At 43.5% G+C, this 18,158-nt stretch overlaps 1 protein-coding gene across 1 annotated transcript in view; it reads left to right on the top strand.

Annotated features, from left to right (window-relative positions):
- Nucleotides 1-290: 290 nt before the first annotated feature.
- Nucleotides 291-18,158, top strand: part of LOC145400507 (patched-related protein 9-like) — a 524,238-nt gene continuing 506,370 nt past the window's right edge. Inside the window, exons 1-2 of the mRNA XM_080273031.1 lie at nt 291-295; nt 823-952. Coding sequence (XP_080129157.1) covers nt 291-295; nt 823-952 — 135 coding nt within the window. The remainder of the gene's footprint in view (nt 296-822; nt 953-18,158) is intronic.

Genomic DNA, 18,158 nt, shown 5'->3' with positions numbered 1-18,158 from the left:
CTGAAAGTAACAGTATTTTATGAACTTCTTCCTCGGACTGAAAGAGTTAAGGCATTTCCAGAGTATAACAGAAACGTTACTAACACACGCTGGGTAGCCAATGATGCAGCTCACACACACACACAAGTTCGATTTACGTGCCTGTCAGACTCAAGGGGCGTCCACACGTGTCCACGAACATATGTTGACAACATAGTTGGCAACATGTTTGGATACAAGTATGCAGCAGTATTTGGACAGATGTATGCAAACATGTTTCAGTGCTGTTTTGAACTTTGGAAGTAGAAGTGATGCGGTAGATGTGTGTCCATACGAGGCACCTGAGACTTCATCATGATGTTGCCAACATGATTTGGACGCTGCTGTTCTGGGCATGTTTGCAGCTTGTTCGTTGTTGTGTTGTTTACACGTTGCCGGCACTTGTTCCAGCACACGTGTGGACGCGCAATTAGACAAGTTGATTTCCTTCTAAACTCTCTTCACCCATCGACGGTTGTGAGGTAGTACTGCAGGGGCAGATGGGACGAGGGGGCGTGTTCTACCGGGCCCAAGAAGCTTCGTTGTACTTTTCCTTAGCCATTTATTTTGTATATTACACCCTTTTTACCTTCTTTATTATTATGTCAGGCAATCTATATCGATAATGGAAATACACAAATGACACAAAGGAGAGTATGTTTTATGCACAATAAACCCTTAACAACAAGGAGCTGCGACATGTCTTTTGCTACCTAATAATGACCTTTGGCAAAGCTTGACTGTCTGTCTAAATGGCCTTCATGCAGTGGCCAGGTAGTAATAGAAGTGTTTTTCTTCACACAGGTACGGTGAGAGTGTTGCCACCTACCCAGTTCGCTACATCGTGGCCTGCCTCACCTTCACTGCCCTATCCTGTCTCGGCTTCTTTAATTACCATATGGAGCATCGCCTGGAGAAACTATGGATCCCGCAGGTGAGTCTCTCTCTCTCTCTCTCTCTCTCTCTCTCTCTCTCTCTCTCTCTCTCTCTTCAATCAGTTCTGTTCATCTCTCCTTCTGTTCTCCCTACATCTTCCGCCTCAGAGAGAGAGAGAGAGAGAGAGAGAGAGAGAGAAGGAAGGAAATATTGATGAAAACAAGGAAAGAAGAGAAAGTCGTGAGTAAAAGAGAAGGATCAAGGAATGAGGATGAAGAGAGAGAATGACGGAAGAGGATTTCATGAAGGCAGAAGAAACTAGTGAACAAATGACGAAAAAAGAACGATGAAAGTAAGGATGGAAAGATTTTATGGAATGAAAACTGATAGAAAAGATGTAGTACTGAAAAGGAATAGAACTGACAAAGAAGGAACTGGTGTTAAGATGTTTTATGTTTGAAAGGAAGGAACAGGAAGACTCTGGACTGAGACGAAGGGAGATGGAAATGAGAAGGAATAGAAGAGGAAGAAAGTATGGTAGGAATACACGGGAGAAAATAATAATGAATAGTAGACATGAAAGGTTAGAGAAAAAAATGGAAAAAAAAAAAATGGAGATACTCGAAACAGACGGAGGAAGGTGGGAAGGAAGGAAGAGCTGGGAACACAGCCAAAAAGGAAGAGAATGAAAACAGGGAAGACGGAAGGCAGGAAAATGGAAAGGCGAAAGTCTGTGCTTCAGTTCTCTCTCTCTCTCTCTCTCTCTCTCTCTCTCTCTCTCTCTTTCTCCTTTGTTCACTACCTCCCTCTCTTTGTTAGTATTTCGTCCAACACTGATGTCACACAGCCAGAAAACAAACGCCACATACACACCTGCGACTTGAACCGCACTGGGTCATCGTGGAGGAGTTCGGTAAACTCATGGCAATGCCAGCAGGTGAGGTCCAAAAGACAGCTTCTTGACCACGCGATCACGGAATGGGAAAACTTCAGGAAAAAGCTACAACTTCTGTATAACATTGTCGCCTCAAAGCCAACTATCTATCTATCTATTGCCAGACGCCTCAATCCCGTTTGGGGTGGCCACAAACAAATCGCCTCCAAGTCGCCCTGTCCCCAGGCATTTCACTGCCCTGCTCCCAACTCACACCCCCCTCTCTCATATACCTCTCCACCCCATCCCTCCATCTCATCCTCGGCCTCCCCCTCCCTCTTCCCCCCTCCACCTCACTCACATACAGTACACTCTCTTCGTCAGTCTTTCACCCTCCATCCTCTCCACATGGCCAAACCACCTCAGTGTGTTCCTCATAACGCTTCCTATCACATCCACATCCACACCACAACGCTCCTTTATATCCTCATTCGTCAGCCTGTCTCTCCACGTGACTCCACAGGCTCCTCTTAAATAACTCATTTCCACTGCTCTCACTCTTGACTTGTGTCCTTCCAACAAAGTCCAAGCTTTACTTCCGTACATTAGAGTTGGTATCACAATACTGTCATGTAGTAACTTTTTCACTTCCATGATCACTTCCCTGTTTCTTATCACTGCTTTCAAAGAACCAGCAACCTTTCTTCCCAGTTGTACCCTTTCAAGCACTTCACCCTCCAAACCTCCATCCTTACTTATCACACTACCCAAGTACTTAAACGTACTCACATTTTCCAATTCCTCACCATCCAACCTCGCTGTACATTCACTAACTTCACCTCTCTCAAAGACCATCACTTTACTCTTCCCTACATTCACCTTTAGATTCCGTTTCTTACACACTCTCTCAAACTCATCCACCAAGCCCTGCAGCTCCCCTTCGTCTTCACTCAACAACACAGTATCATCTGCAAACAACAGTACAGGGAGTTTCCAAACACTATCCTCTCTCACCAGGGTCACTCCAACATCCACTACCCTACCTTGTACCTCTTTTATTACCCCATCCATGTACAGATTGAACAACCATGGAGACATGACACATCCCTGTTTCAACCCAACTTTCAAAGAGAAAAATTCACTTAGTTCACCATCCACACGCACTGCAGCCTTCGCACCATCGTACATACTCTTCACAGCATTCAACAACTTCCCATCTACTCCATATATTCTTAACACTTTCCACAATCCTTGTCTATCCACCCTGTCATATGCTTTCTCCAACTCCATGAAAGCCGCATACAACTTCTTTCCCTTCTCTAGAAACTTTTCCACTAACGATCTAAGAATGAATATCTGATCTACACAACCTCTTCCCTTCCTAAAGCCTCCTTGTTCTTCGCCAACCCTTTTAGTCGCCTTTTACAACAAGAAATGACCGAGCAAGAGGGACAGTGGGCAGGCTATTGAAAGGAAAAATGAGAACAAACTGAATATGTCTTGCTTGCTTGTTCGTGCTGCTACTTGCTTAGCATGAAATATAATGTGCAATAAAACAAAAACAATTTTTATCCATTGAGTGTTAACATGATAATTATGATTTCTGTTCAACATTACTGTGTCTGCGAGAAATTAAATATAATTCTTACTTTATTCTAAAGCAAAAGGAAAACAGAATCATTTTTTTTTTTCCTGTACACCAGGAAACCATTTACTACGCTGGGCGGTAACCATATAACCAGACTATGACGCCTGGTGACTTAGTGGGTAATTATGTCGTTCCAGCTGGATTAAGGGTGTGTAAGTTTACATCCAATGAATGGTTGGGGTTTATCCCTCACGTAATGCCATTAAGGAATGAGTGAGGGTGGTCACTTTCAGGACCAACTCCCCTAGCCCCGGGGTCCTCCTCTCCTCAAGAGACAACGCTGGACTGGATGATGATGATGATGATAAGAGACAAAAGATTGAGAGAAAAGGCTTCGAAACATTATGAATGTCATGGCACGTGTGGTTAATGAGAAAGGTGGGTCTCTCTCTCTCTCTCTCTCTCTCTCTCTACCCGGGCATATATATATATATATATATATATATATATATATATATATATATATATATATATATATATATATATATATACTACCAGGGGTACCCAGCATTGCCGGGACAAAAAGAACACTCTAATCCTATTTGTTCTACTTCAGTCTTTCTACTCCAGAAAGACAATGTACCTCTAATGCTTTTGAAGAGGGATTGTAAGAGGTCCAGGAACTTCCTATTCTAGCTTTCGCATACTAACGCACAGTATTTGTGCACACTTGTTTACTATTACCGGTGACCTCAAATGATCTCGGAGGTCAACATCACATAACTTATGTCCGAACCGGAGGTCATGTGAGTCTCCATGCCAGAAGTTGGGCTGCTGGGTCCAGTCGTTCGAGCGTATATTTCCAGTGATCTCAAATGATATCCGACCGATGACCTCAAATGACCTTGGAGGCCAACCCCACATAGCCTATGACTGAACTGGAGGTCATGTGATTCTCCATGCCAAAAATTGGGCAGCAGGGGTACCTGGTGTGTCCCGGACCATAAAGGCGAACACACTACCGGTGACCTCAAATGATGCAGATCTGAATTTTGACCCCCCTAAAACCATCCTTGGGTCACCCCGATTTAAAATATACATGTGTCAGGGGGTCTCGGGCCCTTGGTTTGGGGGTGACTGAAGGACAGACAAACATACAACACGGCTCTTTTGTATAGATAGATAGATAGATAGACATAGATAAATAGATAGATAGATAGACAGGTAGAAAGATAGATAGACAAGTAAATATAGATATAGATATAGATATATATGTATATGTATATATACAGATTGCCTCATTAATTTACACCGTACAAAACCAAACTGAAAATAAGTAAATAACAAAGGAGGGAAACGAATCAAAATCCAACAGGAAAGTGAATATTTCCCGAAACAAATTGACTCTTACAAGAATCAGAATCTTACATGAATCATGGTTAACATTAGAAAGGTAAAGATTACAAAAAGAACAGGATGCAGAGTGGATATGTCTGAAGCTTTAACCCTATTCGGTGCAACCCGTATAATTTTTGATAAGCCCTAACTAATTTTACCAATAAACTCTAGTTTGTAAGCAATGCATGGTCTTACGATTGTTTTCTTATTAAATCACTGGAAACACAACAAATGGTGATTCTGAGAGAAAAAAAAACTGAGTTGAAACGAGCGTTTTCTCTAAAATTAACGATTTTTCCCCGTGGAGAGCGCTAAACAAAAAGAAAACGCTCGAAGATGAGTGGAATATCTGAGACCTTAGCCTACGCAAGCCTAACGGGCATCACACAGCTTCCAGACGTACGATACGTTTCCTATTTTCATTAAAACTACTTTATTTTCTATGTATTATTCATTGTTTATACTTTATGACTCCTCATACCTAGTGAAATAGTTATTTCATACACTAATTTTATTATCTATGTATTATTCATTGGTTTTTCTCTATACTCCTCGTACCCAATGAAATGGTTGTTCGTACACATACACACAGATACACACATGTGCACTGTATTGTGCACACAGATACACACACGTGCATTGTAATGTGCACACACACACACACACACACACACAGACACACACACACACACACACACACAAACCTCGCGGCTCTCGTGTAGGCGTGCCGGACGACGGTTAGTTAGGCATTAAGTAGGGGACGGGTTGGACGTGCCGACGGGCGTAGTCATGGCTTTTACAAAACTTCGACTATGTTGACGACCCAGACGAAGATTACATGGAAGAGGTAGTTGGCGACGATGATGATGATGACCTTGCCTTGGATGGAGTAGCTGAGGGCGACGATGAAGATGAGGATCAGAATGATGACAATGAAGAAGAGTGGGTACCACCTAGAAACAGAAAGCCACTGGTGAAAAATACAGATTAATCAGTTCTTTGGATCAATGCTTGAACAAACAAAATTATGACGAATTTGTCCTGCCACACGAGCTCAGGGAATATACCTGCATTTTAGAGAAACCCCAGAGAAAATCAGATATCGGTAAGTCAATAACATGGACCAGTCATACAGAAGGTAGGCCTGTTGAGAAGATATTGCCCAGTGAAGATTGTTTGTTAGGAGAGGCAAGGTCAGCTAATACAGAAATAATGGCATGGGAGTTGTTTATAACATCTAATATGATTGATGTTATTGTAACCCATACTAACAATAAGATTCAAGGCATAATTACCGAAATTTTTAATACTGACTGCTGAAATACCAACACACGTCAAGATGACTGATGCCATAGAATTGAAAAGCTTTTTTGGCCTGCTCTATGCAAGAGGCTTGTTGGGACAAAATAAATATTGCTATCATCGTCTCTTCATGGAAATGTTTGGTCACCCAATATTTGGAGCCGTCATGTCTGACGATGTGGATTCTTACATGCCAGCATTACTTTTGACAACACTGATACCAGACACCAGCAGTCAGGGAGCTTTTTGAACAGTTCAGTAATTGTTGTTGCTCAGTGTTAGAGCCAGGTGACTTCTTGATCACTGATGAAACGTTGTATGGGTACAGAACACAAATAGGGTTCAGACAGTACAATAAGAGCAAACCCGTACTCTACGGCCTCCTATATAAATCTGTTAATGCTGTTAGGTATCCATTTACCTTTAGGACAGCTGTATATTCAGGTAAACCTGGAGAGCCAGGACCACACTACATACGCGGTACAGTCCCAACAGTGAAAGCTCTGGTAAGTCAGTTACAAGCCTCAGTCAACCTTAGAGGTAGGATTATTAGTCTGGATAAATTGTACACCAGTATAGAGTTATTGGAGTGGCTTCAAACACAAGGTATCTCAGCCTTAAGTACTATAGATTCTACCAGGAAAGGCATACCACCAGAGATAAAGACAGTCCCAGAAAGGGAAGATAGGTCATACCAAGTTTACTGGAAGAAACGGGGAGGAAATGACACTGAACTCCTATGTAACACCCACCAAAAGCAAAGGTAAGAAAAATGTGTTACTTCTGATCACAGTCTCCCCTATATTAGGCATTACCAAGGATGATTGGGAAAAAAAAAAGAAAAAAAAAGCTATATTTAAATTGTATGATTTCACTAAAGGAGGCACTGGCATTATGGATCAGAGAATAAGTTTTCATACAGTACACACTAAATCAAGAAGATGGACAGTGAATGCCCTTGGCTACATAGTCGACACTGCCAGAGTAAATTCACAGACAATTCGTTATATAATAATCAGGACCCAAGAAAAATTGCTTCAATCTCCTATGGCTGGCAGTTAGTGAAGGCATTGTGTAATCCGCAAATTGAAAGAAGAAAAGTTCAGGCTTGTGGTTTGACCAGGAATACATTGGCTAAGATGAATCTGATGCTCGGACAGGGAGATGTAGAGGAGGCCGTCCCAGAAGTAACACATGAGAATAGGTCAGGCAAGCGGCACAAGTGTCATTCATGTCTTTATGGTCCAGGATACACTCGGAATCGCCCTAAAGTAAAATCGTACACGAAACAATGTCAAGTACGTCACAAGCACACATGTGATCAGCATTGAAATAAAGTATGTATGAAATACTATAGTAACATGCCCAATCAGTGAAAGTCTTGTTTTGGAAATTAAGAATGAATATGCACGTCTGCGAATATGTATAGATTATGACTGAGTTTACGTTATATGCGGATTATATTTTTATGTTTAAAAATTTCCTTATATAATAGATGTAAATAGAGATACGGAAGGTGAGGATCTTGCAGCATAAGAATCCTCCAGCTTACTTATATTAGTTGTAAGTAAAATGCGTGGCTTGAAAAACAGTGCCCCCGAAGAATACCATAGTACCCCCGACGACAGGGCAAACCAAGAACAGCGTAGTGTGCCCACAGATACGCCGACACCCCCACACGGACCCCACGGGGTGGCCGCCATAAGCCACCACCACTCCGGGCAAGAGCGACACATGTCAGCCCGGGCCGTGCGCCCCTGTGACATGCAGCCACCACGCTGCCGCCACCGTAGGAGGACACTACCTTCGTGTAGTGGAATTGCTGAGCCAGCTAGGAGTGGAGTTAGAAAACAGACTCCAGACGGAGCCCCTCTGGTAGAGACGATCTATTGTCGCTCCCAAAGTGTTCCGGTAGAGACGATCTATGGTCGCTCCCAAGGTGTTCAGGTAGAGACGATCTATGGACGCTCCCAAGGTGTTCCGGTAGAGACGATCTATGGTCGCTCCCAAGGTGTTCAGGTAGAGACGATCTATGGTCGCTCCCAAGGTGTTCCGGTAGAGACGATCTATGGTCGCTCCCAAGGTGTTCCGGTAGAGACGATCCATGGTCGCTCCCAAGGTGTTCCGGTAGAGACGATCCATGGTCGCTCCCAAGGTGTTCCGGTAGAGACGATCCATGGTCGCTCCCAAGGTGTTCCGGTAGAGACGATCTATGGTCGCTCCCAAGGTGTTCCAGTAGAGACGATCCATGGTCCCTCCCAAGGTGTTCCGGTAGAGACGATCCATGGTCGCTCCCAAGGTGTTCCGGTAGAGACGATCTATGGTCGCTCCCAAGGTGTTCCGGTAGAGACGATCTATGGTCGCTCCCATCCTCGTGAGACGATCTATGGTCGCTCCGAGAGTGTCGTGGTAGAGACGACCTATTGTCTCTCCCTCCCTCATGAGACGATCTACGGTCGCTCCGAGGGCGTGCAGAGTAGAGAGACGTCCCCACGGCAGGAGACGAGCCCAGGTTTCCTGTCCCAGAGTGACCCAGACAGGCCTCCCAGCCTCCCCTGGTCTCTGTTCCCTATGCCTGGCTCTAGAGCAGACGCACCTGACGGACCCCAGTGGAAGTCGCTGCCGCAGCCCTCCCCTGTCGGCGCCCCTAGACGCTGGAGACCGCAGCCCACAGTCTCCCTCGGTTCTCCCCAGGACACCTGGGCGTGATCTCTCTACGCCCCCACGACGCCGGGACCTATCACAGAGGTTCCTGGAGCTATTCGGCCCCAGTCCCGAGGGCCACACGCCAGAGCCAAGTCCGGAAGCCACGGGGAGTCCAGGACACAAGAGAACGCCCTTACGAGCTATCCCGTGCCCTCTCAGCACGCCTCGCATTGACGGTGCCCCTAGCCCAGCAGGATCACCGATGACATGTTCCTGCCTATCCCCCTGATGAGTATGTGTGATATTGTAACATGAGTGATTTAGGTTAAGTGTGATTTCCCCTAATGTAAGTATTGTGCAGTGATTTCATATAGTGAATATCGGGGTAAATCAGATCATAGTGAGAAGTTAAAGGACGAGAGTGTGGAACAAGATCTGATTGACTATACGTGTGAGTGACATCTCTGTTATACAGTTAATAAGCCTGTGCTTATAAAGACATACCCCCATTACTGTGATGGAATATTGTGAACGGAAGTATTAATAGTATTCTCTCCTTCCCCCACGCTACCAATAAATCTTGCTTACCACCCGCTCTCATTCCCATATCTCAAGTAAGTGTAAATCAAGGATAAAATCAATTACCAAAGTATTTTGGCTAGTGGAAACCATATAAACTTCACGGCTAATATCTGCCGCCTCCCAGTATTACCAAAACTTTCCCCTAGCCGTCACAAGTCACTCCCTGCACCTCCCCTATCTCCTAGTGAGACTCAACCCCCTCCCGCGCCCCCGTGCGCGCCTATATTTACTGCACGCCTGATACATTAGTATTGTTTGTGTTGTCATTAGTATCAGAGAAGCAAGTATCCTGCGAGATACTCATATCCTAGATAAGGTTTTATATTGCTATATATTGTGCTGTAATATCTGCTGATTTGTCCTGTGTCTGACTGTGGTAATATATGTGTAAAGGTTGTTGCCTAGAGTTTTTGTGTCCTGCCTCTCTTTATTGCACTAGCTCCAGTCTCGAAAGAGGACCCCGCTCCACGTTAGGTGAAATAGGAACGAGAAGTCGAGCCTAATTTCACCTAGCATTACAGTAAGCGTAGAGTAAAAAGGATGTTCGAGTGCGTAGGATCAAATACCGCCGGAAAATACATAGATTAGGAGCATAGGCATGGATAGCCCCGAGTTAACGGTACTACTCTTTCGACCTGTGACGGGCTGTGGGTCACTGAGGGACCTGTTAGTTAATTGGCACCCGTCGGGATCTTTTTAACTTACCAGGGGTCGATGCTGCAGGAGGTGGATCAGCTAAAATGAAGCATGGTCTCGCAGTGGAGAGAAGGAGCTGGGGCCTGATTGACTGCTGTCTCCCTTGAAAGCGCCAGGCAAGGCTCTGGACCTAACCCCTCATATCCAAACTGTGCCTGTGCATTAACCAGGGAACAGCTTGTTCTCCGGTTAATAGAGATATAGGATTAACCAGGAAGCTACAGACTGCACTAAGCGATTTAGTAATCCAAGGACTGGCATGTTTCCTGGTTAATAGTCTACTCGTAAGAATTTAATGATGACCCCGCATGTACGGAGCTTTGGCTGGCAGCTGCATTTTCTCGTGGTGACTACTAACAAAGGATCAAGGGACTGACTTCTGGATAGACTGACTGGCTGACCGACAAAGGTCTCAGTGATAGGCTAGTGATTGACCAGTGTGAAATTAGTAATAAATTGACATCAGGACAGTCTACTGACTAATTTGTCGGTATTTTGGGATTGACTGCCCCACTGAATAACTATTGATTTATATATTGATGATGTTTTGGGTATAAGTATTCATAATTGAATATTTGTTATTGCATTGCTCTGAATACTCCTTGGGGCGTAGCATGAGCAGATAGAGCTACCGTGCCCTTTGAATAATTGGTTATAACTAAATATTTCTCTGTGCCCTTCAGTTTTAATTTGCAGTACTCAGATTTAGAAATACCTATATAATATATTGGTGACAACAGATTCAGCCTTCTCAAGGACCTCCTTCAGCTGTAAGTAAGGAGTGAGAACTGAGAAGCAGGTAGACCTTTATTATAAAACAGAGGGACAGGCAGAATAGGAGGTAGGTAAGGCACAAGGCTGTTGATGTGGAATTTTGCAATTATTATGCAGTATGTATGCCTTTTCAAGCATTTATCTCCCGTACATCTACCGCCTTCCGCCTTATCTACCTCCTGTTCTCCCCGGCCCTTTCTCACTCGCCATCCATTTGTGTGATAAAGGTCTACCTGTTTCTCACTCCTTAGTTACACGTGAAGTGGTTCCATGAGAAGATCGAGTCTGTTTTGTTCTCACGAATAGATTATATTTCACACACCAACACAATCCTCACAAACCACCACAGACCTCACACACGAGCACAATCCTCACACACCACCACAGTCCTCACACCACCACAGTCCTCACTTACCAACACGGTCCTCACACACCAACACAGTCCTCACACACCATCGCAATCATCACACACCAGCACAGTCCTCACACACCAACACAGTCCTCACACACCACCAGTCCTCACGCCACCACTGTCCTCACTCATCAACACAATCCTCACACACCACCACAGTCCTCACACACCAACACAGTCCTCACACCACACGTGTAAAATTAAGAATAATCTTTTACTTCTATAAATTCATTATTATATTGTGGTAATGACATTTGAAAAATAAATGTAACTACTTTCAAAAGGGAGGAGGTTGGGGAAAGTGGTTGGTGGGATACATAGCGAGTTGGGTCCTCTTCCCGTATCCTGGTTACACATTTTTTTTGAGTGTGGCTGAAACTCGCTTAGCTAAATATTATATTCAGTCATTAGAAAGAAATATATGATAATATTCTCATCATCATTATGTACTTTACATTTTTGGTCCACAGCAGGACTGGACTCTTCACTTAGTGAGGTTTTAGTCAGGAAGCCCTAACCCACGGCCCTGCACAGTTGTTGACTTTATACACGGGTTTTATTCGCCCCTGTGTAGAGCACAGCTGTCATGTGTGGGGAGGCTCCCCACACACAGTTCTTCTCAACAGGATGGAGTCGGAGACTTTTCGTCTCATTAACTCTCCTCTTACTGGCTCCCTTCAACCTCTGTCTCCGCCGCACTGTTGCATCATTGTCTCTTTTCTATCGCCACTTCAATGGTCACTGCTCCTCTGAACTGTCTGCTTGCATCCCTCCACCACCACGGCAGGCACGTAGCACCCGTCTTAGCAACAAACTCAGCCCTTTTCTGTCCAACTCTAATGCAAGAGTTAACCGTTGCTCCAGTCATTCATGTATGCAACAGGTCAACTCTGGAATTGTCTCCATCTCTGTTTTTCTTACTGCCTACGGTCTCCAGGCTTTCATACACAGTGTGTCCAGGCATCTCGAAATGAACTGATCTTGAGTTTGGCTTTGCTGTCTTGTTTTTTTTCTTGGAGGGAGCATTTTGTAGGTCCTTCCCTTTGGTTCCTTCTTGCATAAAAAAAAAATTCTAGCATGTATAACCAGAAATTATTTACATGCTTACATTATTAGATTTCCTTGATTAATAGCTACCTCTCCGTCAACTAGTCTACCTAGTAGTAAATCCACTGAAAGTGGGTTTAGGAGTTATGATGGTGAGGAAGAAAGGGCGAGTATTAGTGGTGGAGAGTGAGTGAGAGAGATGGTGGTGAGTAAAAAGCGGTGGTAGTGAGACAGGGAGAGTAGGGTAGAAGGGAATATAGTGGTGAGGGTGATGGAGGGAGGGAAGGTGTGGGTGAGGAAGATGGGAGGTGGTGAGTGTGAGGGAGGAAGGGTGGTGATATTGATGATGAGGAAGATGTGTAAGCTATCAACTTCCATGTTATGGACGGTGTGTGTGTGTGAAACAGTAAACGGTTTAATGATACTGCAGCCCTCAGACTGAAAATATAGCCTACAGCTTGATATATGGCAAACATGATAAGCGTTGGTGAATGGTAAAATAATTGGTCATTTGATATTTACATTAATTTTAAATTTGATAATAAATAAACGTGTGTGTGTGTGTGTGTGTGTGTGTGTTTCAGTGCGCGCGGGTGCGGTACGATATGTTTGGCGGCGCTTGCCTTGCAACGGCGCCGACGTGTCCGAATGCGTTCCTTTCACTTCGTCAAACTAATAACATTACTCAAGATTCTTTTCACGATACTAGGGTCGTAAGTGTGGGAAATCGCCAAGGGTTGCACCGAATAGGGGTGGGTCCTTCAGAAAGTTCTCGGCCTCCCCCCAAAAATTCACAGGAGATAGATTGTTCTTGTATTATTTCTCAATATAATCTCCCTTAAGTTCAATGAATTTGGTCCACTGGCGTTCAAGTATTGCTAACCCGTCATGGAAGAGGTAGTATCTTGAGCCTCCAAATACATCTCAACCGCATGGATGACTTCATCATCACTCCGAAAACGGTGACCACGCAGGTGGGATTTCAATAAGGGAAATTGGTAGAAGTCAGATGGAGCCAGGTCGGGTGAGTAAGGAGCATGAGGCAACAGTTCAGAGTCACAGTTACCTGCTTTTAGCCACTGCCACCTGTGCTGTATGGACAGGAGCATTGTCCTGTAGGAACGCCACACCCGCTATCGGCTTTCCTCTCTGCTTCTCTTTGATTGCTTTTTTTTAGCTGTCGCAGTTCTTATGCATAATAGGCCCCATTAATGGGTTGACGCTTTTGTAAGAAGTCAGTCATGAAAACTTCCTCACTGTCTCAAAACACTGAGGCCATCATCCTGCCAACAGATATCACTTGCTTCAATTTTCCGGTGTGTGGAGAACAGTGGTTATTCCATTGCTTGATTTGATCCTTTGATTCAGGTTCAAAGTTGTAAACCCATGTCTCATCCTGGGTCACCAATCTCCGGAAGAAACTGACTGGTTCAGCTTGGAAATGAGCCAAAAGTGTCCTTGAAGTTTCCAGTCTGGTCAGCTTCTGGTTTGGTGTTAACATTCTTGACACACATCTTGCAGATAGCTTGCTCAGACCCAAGATGTCAGTCAAAAGAATGTGCACTGAACCAGTACTGATGCCCATGGTGTCGGTTGCCTCTTGCACAAACAAACGTCTATCATTCAAGATCGTGCGGAGAACGGCCTTCACTTGAGCGTCCGTGGTCAATGATTTTTGACGTCCCAACCGTGGGTTATCTTCAGTGCTCTCCGTGCCCCGCTTGAAATCAGCAGCCCACATCTTTATGATGGAACAGCAAGGTGAATCCTCACCATGTCTTCATGGTTGTTCTTAGGGGTCATGCTTTTTTTTTTTTGTTTGTTTTTTCAGATACTTGATCACATCATAAGCTTCTTATTCTTAATTTTTGAATTATGCACTAACCTACTGAATTCCAATGGGCCTCACCTACAAGCACATAAAGACAAAGATTTGACTTCTTGTATATAGTCATAGGAGGCTTTATAGTATACAGTCATACCCAACAGTTGTGGCTATTCCCGTTGTTTCTGGGCGAGGCCAAGAACTTTTTGAAGGATTTGGTATCAACAAAGAGGATCGCATAATGCAGCTAATCTCGTTCACAATGGCTAATATAAAATACAAGATACTATTGGAATAAACTTGCGTTACAATCTTGGAGACTCCTGGAAACTTACACAAGTATACTAGCACAAAAGACTGAAAGTACGAGGAGAGAAATAAGGGCAGAAGCGGATAGGCGGAGAAGTAGGGAGGGTGGTGGCTTCTAGGCTTTTGCTGGAAAAGAGAGTGTTCCCCAGAAGAACACCGGATACAGCTTCTCTTTCACACCCCCCCCCCACACACATTCTCTCTCTCTCTCTCTCTCTCTCTCTCTCTCTCTCTCTCTGCCAGTTGTTTTAACTGTTGAATGACTTCAGTTACTCCAATTTGAATTACAATACCATTTTTTTTTTTTCATAACATTTTCTGCCTCACTTCTGTCCTGTATCGTTCTACCATCTGAGTCGTCCCACACGTCACGTGTTTATATAACTCACTGCAGTTATTCGTCTTTTCTATTCATTTCACGCTATTCTTGCCTAACTTTTGCCCGAAGAGACCTGAAACAGCTGCATGGACGAGAGCTGAGGTGTGAGGGAAGATGAGTCAGGAAAACTACAGCTGCTGTGGAAGCCGCTGTCAGTAACACATCAGATACAACACAAATATTCAATGATAAACCACTGACACAAGAGGGTGCTAACCACAATCAGGGTGTAATTTGTTATATATTCCGTAAACTGAATCTGTGACAAATATTTACATCGCTCATAAAACCGCCTTATCACCACCCAAATTCCTCCTCATCCCCACACATGACATCGCCGATACTGAGCGTCATCTTTTGACGAAACAAGCATATATGCTTCGGAATTCATCTGTTGAGGGCCACTGGGGTTCATGAGCTGCACCCGACTTTTAGGCTACGGCCACACCGAACGCTACGAGCGGAGAGCTAGCGTCAGGCAATGAGCGGCGAGGTGAGCGTCAGTGCGATATGTGTCCAAAGACATATAGTCAGAAGCATGCCTATAGTGAACTATTCACTGGACAATTCACTATCTACTGAATTATATTTCATAGGTTTATGTACTGATAAATAAGAAAATTGTCGATGCCTTATTCTTTACCAACATCCGCGGCCTTACCACAAATTTAAACTCAGTTCATTTTTTCCTTCAGTCCATATCCCCTTTGGCACTTTTCCTCACAGAACCACAAATCTCACCTTCTACCGATATATCTCCATTTTGTTTTCCCGGTTACCATCTCCTTACAAACTTTCGAAACAAGGGCGGCACCTGTTGTTATATCAAATCCCAATATGCAGTTGATACTATTTTAAACTTCACTTCATCCAGTTTTGATTACTCATTATATAAATTAAATTGCCAAAACATTACCAAATATATCTGTGCAGTTTATCGTTCCCCCAATGCTTCTTCGGAACCCAGTGTATTTGATTCCATATCCACTCAGTTGAGTAACCTTGACCTTGCCCTTGGCAATGAAATTACCATTTTGGGTGATTTTAACATACACAATGTTGAATGGTTATTGCATTCTGCCCGGACTGACGATGCTGGTCTAGAATGCGAGCTGTTTGCGGAATCGTTTAATCTCACCCAGTTGGTAAAGCAACCAACCAGAATACCTGATAATCCTGACCATAATGCCCATCTCTTGGATTTATTCTTGACAAATAATCCAGATCAATACAGGATAGAGGTACTGTCACCACTTGGATCCTCTGACCACAATCTCATCAAAGCCTCATTAGTTAACCCTCCTACACCTCCCCATTCCGAACCTGTCAGGGTGACCCGATGGCACTTTGACAGGGCAGACTGGGATGGATTTAGAAATTATCTTGCTGATGTTCCATGGCAGTCTTTCTTCTCTAGTGATCCCAATACTACCCAGTCCCACATTTGCGACTTAATACTAGCTGGTATGGATTTATTCATACAAAGTCAACAGTTCACTAAAAGATCAAACTCTCCAAAATGGTTTGATGGCAATTGTGCCAGAGCAACATCCCAAAAGTCATTAGCATATAACTCTTACTTAAAATCAAAAACATCTGAATCACTCTCCCAATTTAAAATTGCTAGAAATCATGCAAAAGCTGTATTAAATCTATCTAAATCAAACTTTCTTCAAAAGCAAGCATCAAAACTACTTAGCAACCCTAATGACAATAGAATATTCTGGTCAACTCTTAATTCTTTCAATAATAACTTTAACAAGTCATCTTCCATTCCCCCACTAAAATCTTCAGATGGCAATATTACAAATGATCCACGTGGGAAAGCAGATATCTTTGCTAGTACCTTTGCAAGAAACTCTACCATAGATGATACCAGCCAGAATGTCTCAGTACTGGAACTTGATTCTCCCGAAATTGCCCCACTTAAAATACAGACAAGATTCGTAAAATCCATCCTAGACAATTTACCTACCAACAAAGCTCCAGGCCCAGATGGAATTCCTCCAATTGTTTTGAAAAAGTGTTCCCCTGAACTTGCCCCTGTCCTAGCCAAATTATTCAGACTATGCATACGTACTTCTTTATTCCCAAATTCATGGAAAGAAGCCAATATCCACCCAGTTCCGAAGAAAGGAAGTTCGTCTGACCCCTCTAATTACAGACCAATAGCTGTCACATCTTCTCTTGGTAAGGTATTTGAAACTTTAATTAATAAGCATATTGTTAAACATCTTGAATCCAACAACTTAATTAGTGATAGACAATACGGTTTTCGCCACGAAAGATCCACCATTGACATACTTAATCTCTTAACTCATACCATCCATCAATCAATTGATCTTTTTGGAGAAACTCATGCAGTAGCTCTTGATATCTCTAAAGCTTTCGACAGAGTATGGCACCATTCCCTGCTGTCCAAACTCCCTTGCTATGGACTAACGTCTTTTGTTCCTTTGATTTCTTCTTATCTTAGTGACAGGAAAATAAGAGTAAAAGTAGATGATGTATATTCGAATTTCCACTCAATTAACGCCGTCGTGCCTCAGGGATCAGTTCTGGCGCCAACCCTATTTCTGGTTCATATTAATGATCTCTTATCTGTCACTCACAATCCCGTTCACTCATATGCAGATGACTCAACACTACATAGTTCATTCACACTCAGACATCCATTTACAAAGTCTAATATCTCTACCTCTCAACTCAGTACAGCCATCTCCATAAATCAAGATCTAGCTACAATCAGTGAATGGGGACAAAACAACCTTGTCTCTTTTAATGCTAGTAAAACTAAATATACACAGTTTACTAATAGACAGATATTGCCAGATTCGTACATTACCTTCAGTGCTACTAATATTCCCATCTCCAAAAGTATTGAAATTCTTGGTGTCTCACTTAACAGTGCCCTCAGCTGGACCTCTCATGTCAGATCACTTGCTAAAACCGCCTCAAAGAAACTTGGATTATTGTACAGAGTCCGTAACTTCTTCGCCGATGAGCAGTTAGCTTTAATTTATAAGAGTCATGTGTGCTCTCAGCTTGAATATTGCTCACCCTTGTGGAATGGTTGTGGAGAGGTTGCATTGAGACAACTGGACAAAATTCAGAATAAAGCTGTTAGAATCATTAACAACCCTGCCATTACATATAAACTACCTCCCCTGCAAGTAAGAAGGAATGTTGCCTCCCTTGCATTATTTTACAGATATTTTTTTGGCAAGTGCTCAGACGAGGTTGCGTCCATGGTGCCGCCTCTCCATGCCTTCCCTCGTGCTACACGGGCATCTGGTAGCGCTCATGACTGGAATGTCACTCAACTATATTGCAGAACTTCTGCCTATCAGAATTCTTTCATTCCCCGAACTGCATCTCTCTGGAACTCGCTTCCCCAGAGTTGTTTTCCTCCAAATTTCAACCCACAACTGT

Source organism: Coenobita brevimanus, chromosome 52, assembly GCF_032717465.1.
Source record: "Coenobita brevimanus isolate Jiangsu-jjx chromosome 52, ASM3271746v2, whole genome shotgun sequence".
Taxonomy (NCBI): domain Eukaryota; kingdom Metazoa; phylum Arthropoda; class Malacostraca; order Decapoda; family Coenobitidae; genus Coenobita; species Coenobita brevimanus.
This window is presented reverse-complemented; position numbering and strand designations above follow the sequence as displayed.